The 21096-nt window shown below is 34.2% G+C and overlaps 2 protein-coding genes across 2 annotated transcripts; one reads left to right on the plus strand and one right to left on the minus strand.

Annotated features, from left to right (window-relative positions):
• The first annotated feature begins 867 nt into the window (after window positions 1-867).
• Window positions 868-1521, plus strand: LOC127791790 (eukaryotic translation initiation factor 1A-like). The gene has a single exon (XM_052321861.1). The coding sequence runs from the start codon at window positions 960-962 to the stop codon at window positions 1395-1397; it is 438 nt and encodes a 145-aa protein (XP_052177821.1). The 5' UTR covers window positions 868-959; the 3' UTR covers window positions 1398-1521.
• A 2122-nt stretch (window positions 1522-3643) lies between these two features.
• On the minus strand, window positions 3644-14418 carry LOC127791789 (serine/threonine-protein phosphatase PP-X isozyme 2). The gene is made up of 8 exons (XM_052321860.1): window positions 14104-14418; window positions 12390-12542; window positions 6946-7008; window positions 6788-6873; window positions 5871-5946; window positions 5473-5741; window positions 5314-5392; window positions 3644-4176 (listed from the first exon to the last, which is right to left on the minus strand). The coding sequence occupies exons 1-8, from the start codon at window positions 14242-14244 to the stop codon at window positions 4126-4128; spliced, it is 918 nt and encodes a 305-aa protein (XP_052177820.1). The 5' UTR covers window positions 14245-14418; the 3' UTR covers window positions 3644-4125.
• Window positions 14419-21096: the final 6678 nt, after the last annotated feature.

Below are 21096 nucleotides of genomic sequence, written 5' to 3' on the forward strand. Positions count from 1 at the left end.
AAAGCCCACTCGCAGACAAGCCAAGTGTTCATCACTGCTACGGTTCTTGTGTAGTTTAAACTATGGGTAAATTGTATGTATCATTTCATTGATTATTTTGCATTTTTAAAAATAATACTTATTTCTTTTTAATTATTTAAAAAGTAAATAAAAAGACTATTTGGTGACTTCGGTTTTAAAATTTAGAAATTTTAGTTATTTTAGTTCGATTCAATTTTTGTGTTGAAAAAATTAAAATAACTGAATCGATTGAAATTTAAAAATTACACTATTTCTACTTGCACTAAAGAAGAAAAGAAAAAGAATAGAAAGGCAGACGAATAATCGATCTTTCCTTTTGCCTTTTTCTTTGTCTTTACTCTTGTCTGTCATCTCTTGTTTCTCGTCGATCCAAGTCTTTTATTAATCATTGTCATGTCGACCCATCATAATTCTTATCTATTCTTCTTTACTTCAACAAACAACCCATGAGTCACGCCCGACTCACTCTTCTCCTTCTCCAATTGACAACTTGCAAGTGATACATGCTCCTCTCTCTATCTTTACTTTGAATCTTGTTAATTGACATAATCAGAAACGAGAGATAAATAAATTTTTGAGTTCATAAAAATTAAATAAAAAATAAATGAATATACAAATTAAATTTAATCGGACAAAATCAAACATACGACTTTGAGTTGAAGAATAATATTTCATTTATTAACACGCCTTCAAACATCAAATATAAATTAATTATTATTTAAGATAATACTTCAAAATACGAATTATAAAACAATATTACATAAATTTATTTTTTTTAATTTTATCCATCACTATCTTATTGACCAACCAAACGGGGTATAAAATTGGCTGAGAATTGGCTGTGGGCTACAATATTATCTAGGGTTAGGGTTCATTGTCTCTCTGAGCTTGGCTGAGGGTGATTGGGGTTGGGAATTTGATCAAGAAGGGGAGCCAAGATGCCGAAGAACAAGGGAAAGGGAGGAAAGAACCGGAAGAGAGGGAAGAACGAGGCGGACGACGAGAAGCGCGAGCTGGTGTTCAAGGAGGACGGCCAAGAATACGCCCAGGTGCTCCGAATGCTCGGCAATGGCCGCTGCGAGGCCACGTGCATCGACGGCACCAAGCGCCTCTGCCACATCCGAGGCAAGATGCACAAGAAGGTCTGGATCGCCGCCGGCGACATCATACTCGTCGGCCTCCGGGACTACCAGGACGACAAGGCCGACGTTATCCTCAAGTACATGCCGGACGAGGCCAGGCTCTTGAAGGCCTACGGGGAGCTGCCGGAGAGCACCAGGCTCAATGAGGGGATTGCTGGTGGACTCGACGAGGAGGATGATGGTGCTGGTGATGATTACATCGAGTTTGAGGATGAAGATATCGATAAGATCTGATTTAGGATTCTGGGTTGTGGAATAAATCAACTGATTTCTTGATTTTCTGGATTAAGATGTTATTTTGTGTAATTCAGCATATCCGCTTGTTCGGGGAAAGAAAATGAAAATTTGCTTTTAGTTTTGTTCTTTGTATGGATGATGAAATTGATTGGATTATTTCTGTGTTACCAGGTTGTGCTTCCTATGCTCCATGGCAGATAAAGTCGGTAAAACCCTAAAACTTTGTTGCCTTGTTTTACAGAGGATTTTTGTTCTTCTTGCTTGTTTTTATTCTCTAAGATGTCTCTTGTAGTGGGATTAAGGCTTGCTGTTTTATTGTTACTGTTGTTGATGTATGACGGTATATGGATTAGGGGTTTGCCTGAATTTGTGAATTTTTATTAACACATATTTGATGTGTTCTAAATTGGTATATATTTAGCCGTGTGTATATATATTCATTTTGCTGCATAGTTAGGGTTTATGTGATGAAAATGCAACTGAAAGATGGTAAATATTCTCACCCATGAATTTTATGTCTGTTTGAGAATTTAAGATTTGAGATATACCAAGATGTTTTTATATAGCATACATCTTATAGAAAGTGGATTAGCGTGTTCATGTTAATTTGTTTGGAAGTGATTACAGTTTCAATGTGGTTCTCCTCTGAGCGCATTGTGCTGATTAATTCTTGATGAATAGACGTAAATTCTTTGATGAAGATGGATATGGCTTTTATGTTTTGTTGATCATATCTATTTCTGTTGATTTATTATGCATCTTTGATTGTCTGGTATCAACTTAGCAATATGGATTATTAGATGCTTCCCACCATATATCATGAATTTCCTTCCGTGTCTTGTTTGCTAGCATGGAATGGAAGTGAAAATTGGTTTCATATAAACTTGCTAAGTTTTGGATGTTTGTAATGACTTGTTGATAGCTACAAGTTTTTGTGTAAGACCCCACTGATGATTGTATGTGATATGCATGAGAGGACGTCATCTATACGTACACGTAGTTATGCTCTGTTCCCAATCTCATGCGACTTTGAGCTTCTTCACAACCTTTATTGTGTTTTAACCACATTGACTTGGCTGCTTTGAATGTGTATTTACTATTTTGAGTTGCTGATACCCTATTGAAATTACCATGTTGCCTTCAACTTTGGGGTGCATAACCCATGTTTTATCAGGAATTTATGTTGTTGGTCCTTTTGTTCTAATCGCCTCTTTCTTGAACCTGGATATTGTGAACTGAATATATATCAGGTGTTCTTTCATATTCTCAGATGATAACATGTAGGGTACTGATGTGGGAATACCACTGCAACCAAAGCTTTGATTGCACAGGACTTTTGTGTTTTTTTTTTTGGGTATTGTAACCATTCTCCTAGTAGGATAGAGGCTTCCATATGATGATGATGATGATGATGATGATGGGTGGTGTTGGTGGTGTTGGTGGTATTGAAACTGTCCCAGCAAAATAGGCCTCTTGGGTAGGCTGCACAAGATATTTGCTACATGTGCTTACCACCGTTTGGTTTGATGGTATTTGTTCTTGTTTGAGATGACCACCCTTGCCATCTGTCCATTATTTGTCAACAGCTAATCTGAAAGCCCAAAGTGTTTCAACGAGGGTACTTCATTTGCTATGTTTCTCTTGGGAGGAGAACTTATCAATGTCTTGTAAGGACCTGTGCCCTTGCAGGAAATTCTGATTTTTTTATAATTTTTTTAACTTATATATTAAAAATCAAAAAACATCTTTTAAAATATTTTTTAAAAATAAATGCTGTCATTGACAAAATTAAAGATGAGAAGCTAACAACTCTATCAAACAACCCTCTTGCTAAGCAACCAAGCATGTAAATAGAAATGTAACCCTAGTAACCCTCTCAGCCAAGTTGAGAGAGAGAGAGAGACAATGAATCCCTAACCCTACATTTCTATTTTCTGATAAAATATAATTTATTAATATACATTGAGCCCTGGCTTAGATTAGGGAAGAACACCATTATTATTTTTATTTGCCCAACCCCCAAAACATAAATCCAAAACCAAAGACGGGATTTGAGTTCAAACGCCACATTCCATGTCCTATTTTTCCCCATTTTCCTTCTAAACTTACTTGAGCAAAGTCCTTTATTAATTTACTTTCCTTTCCCTGTAAATTAGTGCAAATGCTAGCAACATCAACCGGCACAAGTGCTTCTAATTCTATGGAGAAAATTTACTCTATTGTTTTCTCCGTTCCATTTGCCCTTCACACATAAATTACTTTCTTCACTATAATAAAACACAAACCATCTTCTTAGACTCCAAGACCATGAACCGAAAACAGAAACAAGAAAGCATTCCCGATTCGCGAACAGATTGTTTGAATCTGCTTTCAAGTTCTGTCGCTCGTCGGTCACCTTTTACATGGTTCTATCTGCATCTCAGTTATCAATTGACACTTGACACACGATATGGTATATGCAAAACAAGATGTAACTACGGGGTGATAACAGGATCGCCACAAAATTGGAACTATAAACGACAAAGGACACCCATAGAGCCGAGCGGAACTGATCCGTTCGAGAATCCAGCAGGGTTTTGTTCCTGATAGTCACCTGTAGCACCTACCATATATTTGTAAGAGTCTGGCCTTCATTCTGCTTTGAGTGGTAACATCAGGTTACCATTTGCCTCTTTGTATGTTCTGGGTTTAGTGATAAAATGCCTCCACTTGCAAAACCCCAACTTCAAAGGAAGTAATCTGGGGGAGGTCTTTTGGCAGGCGCCCCTCTTGATTCCTGCATTTTGCAATTAACTGTTACCGCAACAAAGGAAGTGATAAAGAAGACAGTGCATGCAGAGAGCAAGGGACCTGTAATGCCTCCTCCAAACTGAACAATCACATGCAATTGGGGTTATGGCCATTGAAGACATCAAGACACAGAAACATATCTCGCATATCTACGAGCACTAAAACCAACACTTGGGAGTGTGCATAACCTCATGTTTTGTCTAAACACAGAACGGGGAAATCATCAAATTTTGGGGAGAAAATAACAATCCAATTTCTATTCCAGGCCTAAGGTTGTTCGTTGGGTCAAGATTCACTTTTTCTGTTTTTACATGAGTTCTTCCTTTGAATGCATCCAGTAGCTTCCCAAGTTAATTCAAAAAATACCATGTATTTTAGTTCTCTCCATCTCTGTTGTTCATCTTCATTATTTTTAATTTAATCATGTTGAGGGGTTTGTCATGTTCGTGTCAAGAGACTTGGTGAGAAATTCCTTCATACGATATGAGTTATAAATCTTACAAAAATATGGCGACAGAGATGATTGGTGAGCTATAATGCCATATAGTCGACCCCACATAGGGGGATTAAGGCTTAATATATATTGTCTGGTGAGGTGATATGTTGTTTGTGTGTAATGGAGATGAAAATGTTATGATGAATGTACATACAAGAAAGATAAAATTAAAAATAAAATTATTTGGAGTGACTCCTATTGAAAATAAGAGGTGTGAAACACGAATAAAATAATTTAATCATGTGAGAAGAAGACGAATAGAAGCTTTTATGAGGAGAGTGGATGGAAGTCACAAGTATTTAGCAAAAGAGATAGAGAAAGACCAAGAAAAATCTAGTGAGAAACTCTTAGGTATAATAGGAGTTATGAGAGCCTACAAAATATATGAACACAAGATGGAAATAATTGGCGAACTAAAATTCCCATAGCTGACCCACGTAATGGGATTAAAGACTTGATATGCTGTTTTGGGGGCAGGGGGAGGGTTTGGGACTTTTAATTTTGTACCAAAAAGGAAAAATGCAGAAAACATCACTATTGCAGAGCATCAGTTTACATAGGGAACATAAAAAGGTGAATGGGTATTTTTTTTCCATTAAACCAACTACAAGCTGGTTAGAAACAAACCTGTGGCGCTGCATCAAACACACGAAACTGCTTGTGAAGATTTTCATCCAGCTCAAGTATTGCAGCTACATTCCCACATCTGTGACATAACTGCCAATATAAATAATTGACAATTGAATAACTGGTTGGCTGGAAAAAAAAATCCAAATCGGTTGTAACCTGTAACAATAATTTGGGGCTGACCACACAGTAACAATCTGGTTGTTGAACATCCACTTATAGCCTTCCATAACCAACTGGTGGGCACGGCATATATAGTCAATGTTATTTGCATGGTTAAAATTGCTCACAACATTGCCACCAAACAGGTAACCAGCACCACGGGGACTCAAACCCCAACCTTCAACTACGTCTTCTGGATCTGACCATAGGAGGTCACACATAGCACCATCATGGGGTACTTCTTGTTTCCGATCAATTGTTCGAATCTGGCCAGTAGTTCATGTTAACTACCAAGAGACAAATTGCTTGGCAACATAACAATACTAATAAAATAGGGATAACATAAATAATATAGAAAGAAGAAACATTATACAATGAATTATAGATTACCAGACCTGGTCCAATGTCGAAATGTTAGGAGAAAGACCACCATGAACACAGAATATCTTGTTCTCGATAAGAGCAGACAGACTGACAAATCACCAATGAAATTTGGAAACATTGAGTGAATATATAAAAGAAATTAACCTCAATAAAAATTAAGTTCTGCGGCTTCTGCTGCAACTTAAGTGAAATATTAGGACTACTGATAGTATCCTTCTTTAAGATGAATTCATGAAGATATCATGAGTGTTGAAAATAGACCATTTTGAACACATGATGTCACAGATTCTCAGTCTTCCAAAGAAAGCAGGCACTTTTGGCTTTTTCTTTTTAGCAATTGCTTGAGAGCTGAGATTCAACAAAATTAAGTAAGCTCCCAAACACATCTCATCATTCTTTTTTCTTCTTGATTTCTGATAAGGATTAGGCAAATGGAAATCATAAAACCTGTTGAGTAGGCTGATTTAACTCTGTAGAAAAGGGCATAATTTGCATAGCAGGAGGCCTATGGCACTGGTAATTATTATCATTTAAAAATGAGCTAGCATTTTTCCTCCAAACATGAGCTTGCTAAAATAGGAACAGAGCAAAAGTAGTGGTTATGCATTATGACTATAAAATGTGGCAGCTTGTGCAAGAGTGGTCTAAGTAAAATACTTCTCAATTGCACAACCAACTCGAGTCTGTGAATCTAATGTTAAATTGATTTATGATTAACAAATATGAAGCATTTAAATTTTGACAGTTCAGAAAATAAAAAAATTACTAGGCGATGGTGAAAAAATCTTTTTGATGCAATGCCATATAAAAATCACTAACAAATGTAATCACATCTCTTCAAGTTGCCAAAAATATTAATAAAGAATCAAATTAGGTTATTGCAACTTTTATCAAAAAGCAGTCCATGTTATCTTATAAGGAAGCTGACCTTAAGTAATCAAATATATCAGTGCAATATCTCCACACATTCACTGACCCATACTTGCGGAGGCACTCATCATAAAATCCATATACCTGGCAAGAGTATAGAAAGGTTAGCTAAGCACACAGAGCATAAACAAGACAACTTAATTAGTAAAACTTAACCTGTGTTATCTGACGGCTCTCATGATTCCCCCTTATGAGTGTTATACGATCGGGATACCTGACCTGGATGGGAGGATGAAGACGAGAAAAGAAACCAACATTATATAATTGAACAAACAGGTGCAAATGCAAATTGGCAAACTACACAATCTTGAATTGGGAAGCCCATATGGGGAAGGCAAATGATTTATACAAGTGTCCCCAATTGAAGATGTTGCATGAGTTTCATTTGTGATGGTCTTGAGGCCAAGGCATATCAAAATTACATGTTCAGATAGTTAAATGCAACTCATAAAAAATGAGTCTTAGTCTTTTGCTGTATTTCTGATGGCTAAAATTCTTCAATTCCAGTCAGAAAACTTTATACCTGATAGCTTCATAAGTTGAACAGACACAGTTTTAACTACACATGGCGGTATTAACAAGAAAGGTGGAATTTTGAGTGTGAACAAGCCTAAGCAGACTATATTTCTGCATGGAATATATCTTCTAACATTGTTACATCAGCAGGTGGCAGAGGACACAGTCAAGGATCTAAATCCACCCAACATGAGAGAGGTGAAAATCCTAAAACTGGTCTGAGTTAGGGAATTCTTATCTCACCTCTTAAAGACCTACTTCCTCTTTTAGCAAGGGGCTTGAAGCCCATCTGTAATACAAGGGAGCTGGCCCATTTGGGCCAGCCCATCTTGCTTCATGGCTGGCATCATATGATGGCCTTAAGCAACTCAAAGGCCACACAGGGCCCACCAGGGACTCCTGTGGCCTCCTATAAAGACCATCTTAAACGAGGGTTTACCCTCATTTGGCTTGCTGAACTCTCTCTCTCTCTCACGCGTACTCTTAGTAACAAAAGGGAAATTACGGTGATGTAGTTTGGGAGGAAGGATCAGTAAAAACAAGTGCAACAATTGGGCAAAAACTTGTGTAAGATCAAATCTGGAACAAATATTAGGGTTTAAGAAAACCTCAAAAGTTGAGTTTAAGGAAAATAGCAGACTACAAAGAGTCTTAAAAGGCTATATAAGTATTTATACTACGGATTCAGCAATAACTAAATCCTAATTATTGATCACAGAAGAATCCTTCTAATCTTAGGAATCCGTCTATTTTAGAAGTGTCACATAACTACTTATTAAAGCTAATATAATAAAATAGTTTCCAAAAGCTAATAACTTAAATAATAACCATAAGTAAACAAATAAAAATAAACCAAAAACACTAAAAATAAAAAAAAATCTGCTCTTGCATCATATTGTTCCTAGCGCATTCATTTGATGTGAGCTTACACTACCATTTATCGACCATGATTGAAGGAAGAGATACACTCAGGTGCACTTTTTTGCTATCAGTGGCAGCATAATCACAGTAAGTTATGTTGCCCTCTGGAGGTTCTCCCTCTCTTCTCTCTTGCCATCTTTTTTTATTATTTTATGTCAGATTTTTAGCCCCTCTTGTCTCAGTCCAAAACCCTATTACCCCCTACCTATTCTTTGCTAACAAAACCATGTCTTTGAATAGTTAACCCCGCTGTCACAGCCCTCCACTCACAAAAACCCTCTGCCTGAGAGCCAAAAACCAACACTGTCTAGACCTTCCCACAACACTCCTGACTCCTACAAAAAAAAATAGCCTTGGCATGGCAGGCCTGAGCACTCACTGGTCTATGGCCACTGTTATTGGCCGACTTGTCATCTCATTGCACACTGTCACATATACACAACAACTGAAATATCCACACCCTATTTCAGCTCGGTTGTTCATATTCCAAAAAATCCTACTGATGCTTCGAGTTATCTCGCCCCAGTTTGGTCACATGCATATCCCATCCTTATCTTAAATCAGGTTCTCTATAGAATTGTTTATTCCATATTGGGAAAAGCCCAATCCAGGCTGCTCCTTTACGTGCAAGAACTGAGGGCCAACTTGGACCACCCATTCTAGCCCTAGCCAACCCAATTCAAGCTAAAGCATGTTGGACCAAGATTTGCCAGCTTGAACCTGGCCCGCTAACCTAGTCCATCTAACCTGACTCAATTGATCCAACTTGTTTTACTGCTGACATTACTAAATAGCATCACCACCGATTTTATCAACTGATGTTGGCATTTACTATTGATTGCTGGCATCATCAAGTGATGTCAACTTTGACTCTGACCGCCTCAGTTCTCCTGCCAAAATTCATATGTTTGCACTAGAAACAAGGAAAAACTAGATCGGGATCATTAGGGATTAGTAATAAGAGCTAGGGCATTTTTTATTTAGTTCTTTATTGCAATATTTCCTTATATGTTTAAATATTCTGTTTTAGGTGACCTAGGTTCGTCCCAGGTGGGACCCAACTGATCCTTTCAGTTAACCAGTATCACTGTGAGTAGATAGCTGTGTTGTGTTTCTCTTTATAACTTTACATTATTTATTACATATTTATACATTTATTATCCAATCCAAATTCTTCTATGCTTAGGATGTTTTAGAACAAAACATGAAATAAGTGTAATATCTAAACTGTTGTACCATTTATTTATTCCACTTATTGATATCATACCTTGACTATTATACATCATACTTTGGACTCTGGTACTAGTTTAAAAGACTCCGATTACTTTGATGGCATACACCGCTACTTTTTTATCTACACCACACTAATGTATATGTTCATTTTCAAACATCATTGGGAGTTGACTTATTAGAACATTGTATGCTAACTGAAGGTGATGTTAGCCATTGGTTTATGGCATTCCACCCCCAATTCGCAGGGAATTTGCTAATACCATGTGTATGCCAACACACAAGGCTTAGGTTATATTATCATAGCCTTGTCAATCCTATTGGAATTATTGTTCTACTAGCTTACTTCCCTATTTGCATACTTTTCTATGCATGACTTCTAATATGATTCCTTCATCCCATTATCCAATTTTACTGTTACATGCATTAAGCCATCTCAATTCTATGCTTGCTTCCATTGTATAATAATATATCCAATATGCTCACCCTGTCTTTTGATTCACACTATCTAGTCTACCTTCTAGATTGGCAAAGATGGGTGATGGCTATTTATTGGTAGGACAAGACCGAGTCTTGGGTTCATGAGGCCAACCTTAGTCACTCTCATAGATACACCAACTTATCTTAGACTAACTACTAGGAGCTACTGAGTTTTCACATTGACTGATCGATTCTTTAATGTATTTACTCACTGTCTCTGTACGAAATACATACATATATACATGGCTAATATTAACTATTGCCCTAAGGGCAACGCTTAAGGTGCAATAAGTGCACCGCCTTTTCAGATAAGGTCATGTATTTGTCCCTTGTTTTCAGTTTCCAAACATCTTATTGGTATGATAAATACATCGTATTTTATCATGCTATTCTAACTGGGATACTGATTTCTGTCCAGACCATACTGTTATTTACTGATTTCTGATACCTATTTGAGATTATTCAGTTATATCATGTTTGTCTTATTTATTGAGAACACGTGTCAAGCCCCTGGATTGGGGCTGGGCAATTCCGGTAATCCGAATAGAACAGAATGCAAGAGAGAGAGAGAGAGGGATAAGAGAGAGAATGGAAAGAGAATAACTTGTATTATTCTCGATGCCCTTTCTTCCCACAGCCGCAGGTCTCTTATAGAGCCTCCAACAACATAACAGCAACTTCTAACAGCATAACAACAAAGAGAATATGCTAACTAACGTAACAGCAAAGAAGTAGGCTGTTGTATAGTTAGCTAACCCCCAAACCACTTAACCCCCCAGCTAACAGCTAACGGTTAATACAAGCGGTTAACTACCGGTAATAGTTACTGATTTACCCCTGGGGTCGTGACAACATGTTGATACCTATTGCTTTGTCTCCAATGAGGTTAGTTGAACCCTAGTGGGGCCCACACCCCAATCAGGGAGCCATGTCAGCACTTCTTCTTTTCAGGGTTGGGACAACCGACAACCTCACATTCCAGTGGTTAAAACGGCAACCACGAAAGTTGCTCAAGGCAAAATCAAGATTAAAACATGCGTTGTTGAAGTGACAGTACATATAACATTTCTAGTGATGTTCCCATAAAAGGTTTTCCCAACAGGGAGAATACTTAATTGGCTTCTTCATCGATTAGACTCTCCTTTCGTGCAAAATATGGGCTAAAGAATATGAATTCTGCCCTTGAGGAACTAGTTTACGAGCATAATGGGTTTTTCATTTTCAAAATCCAAGGTGAATAAGAATCAAAGAAAAGTCGGGATGATAAGATATACAATTTTGTGAGTAACAGCTCCCTGAGATTCCCATGCTTGATATAATAAATTGACTTGGAATTCATAGATCACTATTGCAGGTATTGATGATCATGCAAGGGTAATCAATCATCAGGATTATAAAAGTAATAAATGGTGTGGAAGTTTAGTCCTCGGTGCAATATAATTCAGGTTCAATTTCCGTAGTTTAGGAAGATGGCTAGGATTCATGAGACATTATAGAGTAAATTACGATGGTCCTTTCTACTATTGGCCATATTTGAGAGAGAAGACACAAATAGAGAGCATTTGTCTATCTATCCTCATCATCATCAACTGCACTTCCTAGGGTCAATGGCATGACATTCATAATGTCAATTGACTTCTAAAAATCACATTGACAAAAGAAATCCATGCAAAATCAAGGGGCATAACTTTCCGCCGGATGCCTTCAAGATGCAACCCTCTAGTGAGAGGATGCTGAGAATTCCAACACCATCTTCATATGGAAAAGTTGCATGAGATGGTGGTGAATAAGGTAATTGACATAAAATGAACTAGTAATGATAAGGCATAATAATGATCCCCAAGGAGGAGTATTCTTAACTGGAAATGACACATATAACAGAGCTCTGCAGTTATGATGGTTTAGCTGCAGGATTATATCATATGCACTAAAAGATTGAACACTCACAACACATTTACTGAATACATGATTAAATCACAAAAGAACATATGACTAGAACTCCAGTCAGGACATTCTATCTCCGTGTTGATTTCCATGCTCCTCTTTCTTCCCCCTTCTCCCTCTCCCTTGTTTCCTAATCAATTACTTCATAGCACAAGGTGTCTAACAAGGTTGGGTAACTTCACAAGGTTCATAATTTTCCTATTCTGTTTCATAACCTTGCATCGGTGCTGGTTCTGATGAATGTGACTTGCCGCCTCCAGGAGAAAGTGTCATGACGCACTAAATGCATACAGAAACCATAACTTGTTACATGAGGTTTCACCCATAATGAGAGTGGGGTGATCAACTGCATGTGAACCTGTTGATTAGATAACCCCAGAAATTCAAACTTATCTATAAATACAAAGTTAAAGCTAAGGAACTAAAAATACAAATAAACAGCACAAGTACATCATTAGATGAGACCTGCATAGCACATAATGCCAACCCAGAATGAACAGGAATAATACCTTCAAGGCTAGTAGAAGCAGAAATGTCTCAACAGAGTAAAATCCTCTGTCAACAAAATCTCCAAGGAACAAATAGTTAGTCTTTGGGCAATCGCCTCCAACTTTGAAAAGTTCTTTCATATCGTAAAACTGCCCATGGATATCTCCACATATCTATATGAAAACAGGAGTTTTATTACAAAGAAGCGAGAACTGTGAAAAAAAATCAGGATTTCAAAAATAAAGAATTAGCACTGTCATGCAAAAATAATAATAGTGCATGAATGTACAGAGTCTTGTGATAGTACTTGAAATGCAACCATGAATGTGATGTAGTTTGAAGTATACATAATGGAGAAATTGATATTAGACATCACCAAGTGAATATCTTGTTTTATTTCTCACCAAGTAGAAAGAAACAAGATAGTTAAAGATAAACAGGACTAGGATCCCACTGTCATGAAAAAGTAGGAGATGATCCATTCCTCAACCTATATCATCAGGGTTAGTGATGAAATACATATAAATGTATATATTCTATAAATAATGAAATATATATAGAGGATAAAAATTACAAAGTGATCATGTGCTTTTCATGAATACCATTTCAGGATATCATCCTTCAATTATAACAATCAACATCTCTAACTTTCAATATGTAGCAATATTAACCCACGTGATAAAATATGATCCCTGTCACATTTCAATATGTGCATGCCAAGGTGACAAATTTTGTTTGTGCAAAGATGAATTCAACAAGGTCAATATGACACAAATTGACAAGAGGCAGGTTTAGGAAGTCGGTAGTAGGTCACAAAAACATGCTAGATTCAAATTGCAGGTGAGTGTGCCACAGTTTGTGGTCATGTACCTTGTGTGGCTAATGGGAATATTATGTTAAGTAAGAGGAGTAATGCTTGTCCTATGAGTGTTGCATATATGAGGACTTGAGTAGCCAAACTAAATACTTTCTCAATAATTGCAACTCTCTGCAAAGGAAAATGAGGGATCCTCTTTTGCACTGGCTTGAGATTGCTTGGACCACTCCATATGTTCAATCACTCTGTACATAGAAGAACATAGAATGCCTACAAGGGAAGGATACCACGGAATGCTGCACTTTCTACATGACATGCAGTATTTACCATTTGATGGGGCGCACGAACAACTTATTTTACACCTGATTGCCATTTTTATAGCCCCATTTCCAAACTGAACTTAAAAAAGAGGATAAAAAATTTTCAAACACTTCTATTGTTGAATTGGGGCTACTTGTAATGAATACTTTTGGCTAAGATTTAAAGGTTCTCAAATCTCTCCAGTTGATTTTAAAGTGACAAGGTACAGAACTCGTGATGTTAACTTCACAGTGTTCACTTCCAGTACACTAATAAATATCAAACTTCACAAGACAAAGCCAGCACAAGACGGGGAAAAATAAAAGAAAACAAAATGATCCATCAACGAAAGGGGAATGGGTATATAGATAAGTGAAAGTAATTCCATTCTCTTCCTATCAATCCCCAAAACTTTACTTCGACTTCCACATATCACATTTTCAAGGACAAAATAATTGACCTTCTTCTACTGGTTGAACTAGTTACGTCGCAAATTCCTAGAAATTAGCACCCCAAAAACCCTAGATCGACTCCACAAAACACAAAGCATCGACTCCACGAAACACAAAATAAGTAATCAATCATGAGCAGGAAAGGGGGGGCGTTCGGATGCTTACGGTGACAGGTGCGTCGACGCGCTGAACGTTGCTCTCTTCAACGAGGATTTCCATGGCCTTGAGGCAAAGAGCCTTCACTTCTGATTCTTTCAAGGGCTCGCATCTCTTCAGCTGCTCTATCTGTCTGTCCAGGTCTGACATCTTCACTCTCTCTCTCTCTCTCTATCTCTCTCTCTCTCTATATATATAGATATATCGAGAAGCTTCGGTTCGGCCTCTACCTCCTCGTTGCTTCACCGGCGTACGGCGGCGGAGAAGGAGGAGCCGCCAAATTGAAGCTGCTCTCGCTCTCTGTGGCCCTGCTTCTATTTCTAAGACGAAAAAGCTCTGCTTTATTTATTTGTCGGATATTTCCTCCTATTATTATTATTATTATTAAATATTGTTTAAAATAATTTCTTAATTTTCCAATATTTGTTTAATTAAGAAAATAAAAAATATTTTTTATTAAAAATGTTTTAGGTCATTTTAAGAAAAATAATTTTTGATTAATCATTTCATTTACACACAAATTAAATAAAATTAATTTCTATAATTTTCGATAAGAAATTGTTATATCAATTTAAAAAATAGTTTTCTTAAAAATAAAATAGATAAAACAAAAATATGTTGAAATATTTTCATGAATTTTCACTTCAAATGAGTTGTTTTTATCAAATTTATTACTAAATATAAATTAGCTGCAAATACTTTATAAAAATGTTTTATCTCTAAAGATATATTGTCTTAGCGATCCAATTCGCAACAATTATTTCATCCCCATTATCTATTGTACCAATTCTAAATAATTCTTTTTTTATTAAATTAATATCGATCTAATCATAAAAAGATAATTTTTCAATAATCTTATACCAAATTTCTAATAAACATTGATTTTTGACTAATCCAACACCATCTATTCGAAATACTTTTATATTTTCAAAATGTCCTCAACAATTATTTTAAAACGATTCGGTTCAACTTTTATTCAAGTTATTTGTTTTTGCACCTTATCAAGATATTGCAAATCTTAGGTTGCGTTTTCTTTACTGTTTTTAAGTCATTTTAAGTTTTTTATTTTCTAAAATAATGAAAACGTGTTCTCTTTGCTATTTTTAAAAATGTATTTTTGAAAACAAAAAAAAAAATATAAAGAAAACTCAAAACAAAAAAAAGTTGTTTTGTGTGTTTTCATTTAAAACAAACTTCAAACTCAAAACATATTTATTTATTTATTCATATTTTATTATTATAATGGAAAAAAATATTACAAAATTCATTAACTTTAAAATGTATATATATATTTTAATAATATATTAACATTAAATATTTATAATTTATTAAATAATCAAATTTATTAAATAAAATATCATTAAAAAAGTATTTTCAAAATTTTAAAGAAAGAGCGTTTTCTAATTTTCTGTTTTGAAAAATAATTTTTCAAAATGATAAAGAAAACGCGTTTTTAATTTTCTAAAAACAGACTATCAAAATAAAAAACTAAAAATTAATTCAAAACTCAAAACTAAAAATTAAAAAACAAAGATAACGCAGCCTTAATATTTCGATATTTTGAAATAAAGAACCAACATGATCATACATGAATTTGATCGAATTGAGTTTGTTCAATTTTGATCTTTGACAAAATTAATTTTAGGTCTAATATTTTAAACCAACCCATGATTTTTTAGGTACAATTTTATGTAAAAATTAACCACAAGCACTCATACTCTTTTATAATGGCACTTTTAAATAGTGTATTTGAAGTTTGATTTTTTTTCAATATTTTATTGTAATTATCTTGTTTTAAATGATAATATTGCAAAATACATAAAATATTTTTTTGGAAAATAATTTATTTAAACCAAAATAATGAAATAAAGAAAAATAACTTCTCTTAACCTTACAATTCTTATTCTTATTGCACTACTCCATTATTATTATTATTTAACCTTGAATAAATTTTAAAAAACAACTAAAATAATCCACATTTACTATTCTATTTCACCTTTCTATCTCTTCCTTCCCCTACTTTTCTAGCTATTCTCTTTCTCTTTCTCATTCAAAGTGGGTTTTTTCCTAGTCAATTTAAATTCAAGTTCAACTTTGGGTTTCGAAAATAAAATACCAAGATTAGGTTTGGGATGCAAGGGTGGGGATAATGTTAGGTTTATGTAATAAAATAACGCCACAAACCCAATAAGAATCGTGAATTGGGTGTCCCACGGGCGTAGCACGGTTGGTTTTCATATAGCAGATTGCATCTAAAGATGTAAGTTCGAGTCATGGCAGTCGCAATATGGGAGTTTCACCCTCCTGTGGGGGTGAGTATGGAAGTTTCACCCTCATTTGGGGTGGCTCTTTGTAAGTACCATGCACTGTGTCTCCTACCTGGTGCGCTGCCATGTACCGTGATTAACTCCTTCCACATGCGTGAGGTAATGTGTGGGGGGCCTTAAGGTGTATCCAAGAACGGTGAATTGGGTGTTTAATAACTTTCAAGTTTTGTTAAAGTTTTCAAGAGAAGTACGAAAACAATGAGTTATAAATAAGAAGATATAAATCAAAGTATGTAAATAAAACAAAAATATATACTAGTTCGACTTAACTCAACTTACATTTACTACTTTAGCCTCTGAGCTAGAGATTTTAAATTTCACTATATTGACTAACTAGCAACCCTTGTTAATTCTTCAAGCATGATCATTAGGTTTTACAAACTACAAATAATGAAAGTAATAAAAATCATTGTTCAAAATAATATGCTCTCTCACAAATATTGTTCAAAAAAGGCAGAAAAGTAATACAATGAAGGTTCAAGCCTTTGACAAATAAAATAAGAGTAAAAAGACTAAGTGCATTGAGACTTGAAAGTTGAGAATATGAAACTTGAAAAGCACCAATAATCAAATATTTGTGGAGTTTCAAATATACTCATGTCTATAGTTTTCATTGTCTCTTTCAATAAATATAGTCGGAGCCAAAAAAATTGAGACATCCAACCTACATAAATCAAGTACAATTAGTTGTTGAAATTTCTATGACATAAACGGTCAATTGACTTTGTCCATTGATTGACATATTTTTTTTAATTTTTGAATAGGCTAATTGACAAAATAGACAAATCAATCGACAATTTGAGAATTTTTGACTGAATTGTTACAATATCGATCGACAATAAACAATCAAGAGACTGCAAAATGGATGGTCGACAATTTTAATGACCGATCAACAATTCTAAAGATTTGTCAATAGTTTATAACAATTGGTTGACTATTTTAATTTTGAATGATTTGTTGAGGAGGACAAGGGTCAGAACATGCGGAGGGGATACTGAACCATTTACAACTACAATAGGACTGTATCAAGGTTCTGCACTAAGTCCATACTTATTTGCCCTAGTAATTGATGAACTCACTAAAGATATTCAGACAGATGTGCCGTGGTGTATGCTATTTGCATATGACATAGTGTTGGTGGATGAAACAAAAAAATGAGTGAACACTAAACTTGAGTTGTGGAGAAACAATTTAGAATCTAAGGGATTTAAATTAAGTAGAAAGAAAACAGAATATATGGAATGCAAATTTAGTAAAAATGCAAGAGTGGATGATGTTATAATAAAATTAAAAGACCAAATCTTACAAAGAAAAGACTATTTTCGATATTTGGGATCAGTGATTCAAAAAGATGGAGAAATCCACGAAGATGTCGCACATAGAATTAAGGCAGGTTGGCTAAAATGGAGAAATGCATCGGGGGTGTTATGTGATGGTAAAATCCCATTAAAATTGAAAGAAAAATTTTATAAGACAGCTATAAGACCAGTCTTGCTGTATGGCTCAGAATGTTGGGCAGTCAAATACCAGCATGAGCAACAGACGAGTGTAGCGGAGATGAGGATGTTAAGATGGATGTGCGGACATACAAGAAAGGATAAAATTAGAAATGAAGTTATTCGTAATAAGGTAGGAGTAGTGCCAATCGAGGAGAAGACGAGAGAGACTAGACTAAGATGGTTTGGTCATGTGAGAAGAAGACTAAGAGACGCTCATGTGATGAGAGTTGATGAAATGGAACAATTAGTCACAAAAAGAGGTAGAGGTAGACCCAAGAAGACTTCGGGAGAGACATTAAAATTTGATATGAAATATATGGATCTAAATGAGGATATGACAAAAGACAGAAATATATGGAAGTCTAGAATTCATGTAGCCGACCCCACATAGTGGGATAAAGGCTGGATATGTTGTTGTTGTTGTTGTTGAGGAGGAAAATAGAAGAATCGATCAATAAGTTTAACCACCCAATTAACAGTTTTAAATGTCTTTAAAATGAATATTTCTAGACAATTTTGTTAAAACAATATTTATCATCAAAATTAATACCACAAATAATACTTCAAAATCCAAACCCAAACCTATACCTGAACACATATTATATACATTATTTATATATTAACATTTAATATTATTATTTATATTTCAACTCATAAATAAGTATTAAGTTGGTAAATGATCAAAATACGTTAAAAATATTATTTTGATTTTAAATTTTATTATTTTAATCTTAATTATAGATATTTTAATTACATGTTGTCAATCATTTATATTTTAACTTATTTTGATTTTAATCACATTTTTTTATAAGGTATGGGGTGAATTTAAGACAAATTAAATACAATTTGGGTTAATGATTTCGAGAATGAGTTTTTTGGAAGAATCTTCAAACCCTATAAAGATGGGATAACGATTGATTTTCCATTCCTAATCGAGTTTATAATGAATTTGAAACATTTCCCATTGCCATTCTTATAATCTACGTAATCTCAACCTTGCTAAACACCCATTTATAGGTGTTATCTAAATTAATCATGTAATATCCCCACATTATATTTTTGTAAGAATATTCAATGGAATAAATTTTCATACATGAGGTTATTGAAAGAAATTTTGGGAGAAAAATAATTAAAATGTATATTGAGAAGGAAATGGGAAGAAACGAGTTACCACACAGAGAAAAAAAATACTAGATTTCTATAATCAAGCTTTCAAGGTAAGGGGTATCCAGTGGCAGATCTAGGAAAGGCTGGCAAGGGCTGAAATTATATATATATAAATAAATAAATATAAGTCATCTCTGAATCCAGCCCTCCCTAGATCCACTCCTAGGATATCAGTACGTCTAAGGAAAATGAAAAGCTTGAGAGTAGAAGAAACTAAGCATACTTGCATATAGATGATATTTCATGGCTTTGAAGAATTATATGACATGAACCATGAATTATTTGGATTAATTGGTATATTTTGGGGTGACAGATCTTGCAATTTATATTGTCTAACATGCAAGGACGGAGTCAGGATTTTGATTTAGTTGAGTTAACCTTAAATACAAAAAATATAATTTTAAAAATAAAATATTAATATTAATATTAAAATACAAAAACTTTTTACAATTATTTTCTACGACTTTTCATATTTTGATAACGCCGTATAATGATTTCATTATTAATTTTATTAAATACATCATTTTTAATATACACAACTAAGCTATCATTCATCAATTGGTCTCCTAATCCATTTCATTTATCTGGGTGTGAATTGGGAAATAAAACAAGAAATGAGATAAATTTAGAAATAAAATAGATTAAGACTTTGGAGTTAGTGGATTTGGGCCATTTGGACTAAGTTTTAATATAATAATTTTGGATTAATTTTGGGAGTTAGGCTTGGGATAAAAATAATATAAAATTTTATATATATATATATATTTTTGGTAAGATCCGACCAAGTATGGACAGTTGTCTCCATTGGGCTTCACTTAGCTTCACCCCTATTAACATAGTATCAAAACCGAGAAATCGAATCTATAAACAACTTCATTCCCTAATCAATATGTCTAATGAAGTCCTCAAGTTAACCAATATTGCATATTCCATGGACGATTTTATCTCAAATGGTTTTTGTTTCATAAATACTAACGTTTATTCATAATGGATAATTAATAGTGGTTCGACTAATTGCATATCAAATTTATTGGTTCGACTAATTGTATAATTAACTTTGAGCCTATTTCTTATGGTGAATTGCATGTCCATATCAACATTTGTTATCGTAAATATACCAAATGGAACCAAAATCCCATTGAATCTATTGGTAATATCAAATTTGATTCCAACGCATAGATAGTTGATGCTCTTTTATGTCCTTAATTTTGGTTTAATTCTCATATCCGTAAGCAAACTAACAAAATAATTATTTTGTTATATAACATTTTTCCCTGATCATTTCATTATACAAGACTTTGTGTCGAAAAAAACATTGGGGATTGCTAAAGAACACAATAAATGCATTGTACTAAATACATTTTTATAGTTTGTCATAGTATTATTCTATAGATTATTAGTGCTTCTTGTCATTAAAAAAAAAATGTCCTTTGACATAATAGTATAAGATATATTTAAAGATTAAATAACTTGAGTCATTTTACTTGTGATTTACATACATTCTTAGTTATAAGGATTTGATTTGTGATATATGTTTCATTGTTATCAAAGAAAGCTATAATCTAATAATCATAGTCATAATTTTGCAAAATAAACTTTTGATTTCATATATTGTGACATTTGACAATCGTATCACACATCAGTTATCATGACTTAACAATTAACAAGATGAGCTCACACTAGTTATTTATTATCTATTCATTTAAATAATTATGATTTCTTGATAATTTTAAGAGTTTCAAAACTTTGAGCTGCAATACTCTTCAAATAGAAATAGAGAATATGTAAATATGGCTATAAATTATGATTATATTTTTTGGGAAAAATATTTTTTAATAATACACATTTATTTTTGTTTTTATTTAATCTTAAATATATAAAGTTATAAAGTTTTCTTTTATTTTATTTAATTGTGTAATTACCAACAAGAAATAAGGAGATTTTAAAATAGGTGAAAAAAACTAACAAGGGCTAAAATCGCATTAAAATTGATAAGTGAAGGATGCAAA

Source organism: Diospyros lotus, chromosome 15 (assembly GCF_014633365.1).
Source record: "Diospyros lotus cultivar Yz01 chromosome 15, ASM1463336v1, whole genome shotgun sequence".
In the NCBI taxonomy this organism is placed as follows: domain Eukaryota; kingdom Viridiplantae; phylum Streptophyta; class Magnoliopsida; order Ericales; family Ebenaceae; genus Diospyros; species Diospyros lotus.

What these genes read in the sequence shown, in the direction of transcription:
- LOC127791790 (XM_052321861.1), top strand. Translation starts at nt 960, where the DNA reads ATGCCGAAGAACAAGGGAAAGGGAGGAAAGAACCGGAAGAGAGGGAAG.
- LOC127791789 (XM_052321860.1), bottom strand. Translation starts at nt 14,244, where the DNA reads ATGTCAGACCTGGACAGACAGATAGAGCAGCTGAAGAGATGCGAGCCC. An exon ending in GCGTCGACGCACCTGTCACC is followed by an intron (nt 12,543 to 14,103) that starts GTAAGCATCCGA and finishes GTTTTCATATAG; the next exon opens with ATATGTGGAGATATCCATGG. An exon ending in ACATTTCGACATTGGACCAG is followed by an intron (nt 5,742 to 5,870) that starts GTCTGGTAATCT and finishes ACTACTGGCCAG; the next exon opens with ATTCGAACAATTGATCGGAA.